Consider the following 1,913-nt stretch of genomic DNA (forward strand, 5'->3'; position numbering starts at 1 on the left):
GAATAAATAATACTAAAGTGTTAGTTTCCTCTCTGTATGGAGATGTTTGGGACACACTGCACATAATCTGCCTCAATAACAATATTTAATAATCAGTGAGATTTATTTATTCTCTGTTTGTGTGAATAAAGTGCATCAGTACATGCAGATGTGTGAGGGTGTGTGTATTTGTATGTGTGTGTGTGTGTGTGTGTGTGTGTGTGTGTGTGTGTGTGTGTGTGTGTGTGTGTGAGAGAGAGAGAGAGAGAGAGTGGGTTTGTGTGTGTTTGTGTGTGTGAGAGAGAGAGTGTAAGAGTGAGAGTCGGACGCATCAGCGCCTCTAAGTGACATCACTCCAATGTAAAAGACACTAAGGTTTGCTGGAACACAAAACTCAGAACATTACAACTCACCTGTTTTAACCTGCAGTAGAATCTCTGTATAAATATCAGGTGATAATTCCCGATCTATCGCACACCAGTAAGTGTTTCCATCCTCAGGTCTCAGATCAGTGATGGTGACGGTGAAGACTCGGGCTGTTTTGTCATCATACAGAGAAAATCTGGGGTCTTTAGCAGGAGATCCAGATTGAACAGGAATGTCTTTATTCCCCCGATAGGAACATTCACCTCTGCAGAGATACTTCTTGTAATCTTCGTATCCAGATTCATAGGGACATTTAATCTGAACTGATCTTCCTCTGTATCCAGTTACTATAGTTACAGCATCAGTACCAGCTGGAGAATAATATACAGTGGAATGAAATATGATCCAGGAAGATGGTGCATCAGTGTAAGAGAAGAGGAAGGTACACAAGAGATACGTGTGTGTTAGAATATCATATACACGTATTATTACATGTATAATAAACCTGTTATAAACACCAAACTATCATACTAATAATCTAAATCAAACATGTCAGACTTCTGATATCTGCTTTACTTGATAAAGATATTAAAGCCACATTTTGTGTTGATTAACAGGAAGAAGAGAGATGAGGTTGCAGGTCGACCGCTCTGATAAAACATCAGCCCTGATCTTTAAACATGTGACATGTAGTTAAGGACTAGTGTTAGAACAACTCTTCAGTTTTACGCTGTAAATAAACAGAGATCATGTTCACTTGTGTCGTGGTCACGTGGTCACTTAAACATGTACTTTTCTTCATGCACTAAGTGAAGTGAAGCTCCTCTGTGTGCTTTTGAAGCTAAACACAAAGTCTCAGCAGCCCTGAACTTCACTACATTAAACACAGGAGCCCATGAATACAAGGTCTGTACTAAATGTCCAATTCTTTAATGTTACACTTACAATGAAGATTAATGTGAAGTGATTTTACTTACCTGGAGTGAGGAAGAAGGTGAAGATGAGGAGGATCTTCATTTTAAATCCAGACTCAGAAAATAATAAATAATAAAATATTAGTTATACGACACTCCAGCACTGTCCTTGTCTCTGTGACTGGGCGTCTTTTTGTGTGGCGTTAGTAGAAAGCAACATCATGTCTACTTCCACTTTTGAGCTGCTGACAGAAATCCACTCAGGAAGTCTGTGTGAAGTGTTGAGTGTCGTTGTTACAACAGCTGTCAATGTAACAGAAACAAAAGAACAGAAAACATGTTTCTGATACTAAACTAATGACCAGTGGAGTTGTGTACTGCAACGTAACTGTGATGTCACGTCTTTGTTTTTCCTCTCAGTCTGTAGAGAGTTTGAGTATATAATAGTTTGTAAAATTTACCAGTCTGAAACTAGATGTGCTCCAGGGATTAAAACAAAGCCTTGACCTTCAATAATCACCCTCCTTGTTGAAGATTAAAGCCCATAATGGCTTGTGATGGTCATAAAGTGAAGACCTTGACATTATGTTAACCGAAGGAACAGACAGTAATATTTTTGTTTGTTTCCTGAGATCTTCTGCAATACAATGACAT

The 1,913-nt window shown here is 38.6% G+C and overlaps 1 protein-coding gene across 1 annotated transcript in view; it reads right to left on the reverse strand.

The window, feature by feature from the left end:
• Positions 1–1,534, reverse strand: part of LOC113643844 (mucin-6-like) — a 193,561-nt gene extending 192,027 nt beyond the window's left edge. The window contains exons 1-2 of the mRNA XM_047803533.1: positions 1,323–1,534; positions 393–716 (exon numbers count right to left, since the gene is read on the reverse strand). Coding sequence (XP_047659489.1) covers positions 393–716; positions 1,323–1,362 — 364 coding nt within the window. The 5' untranslated portion in view covers positions 1,363–1,534. The remainder of the gene's footprint in view (positions 1–392; positions 717–1,322) is intronic.
• Between the last annotated feature and the right edge of the window lie 379 nt (positions 1,535–1,913).

This window comes from Tachysurus fulvidraco, chromosome 18 (genome assembly GCF_022655615.1).
Source record: "Tachysurus fulvidraco isolate hzauxx_2018 chromosome 18, HZAU_PFXX_2.0, whole genome shotgun sequence".
Taxonomy (NCBI): domain Eukaryota; kingdom Metazoa; phylum Chordata; class Actinopteri; order Siluriformes; family Bagridae; genus Tachysurus; species Tachysurus fulvidraco.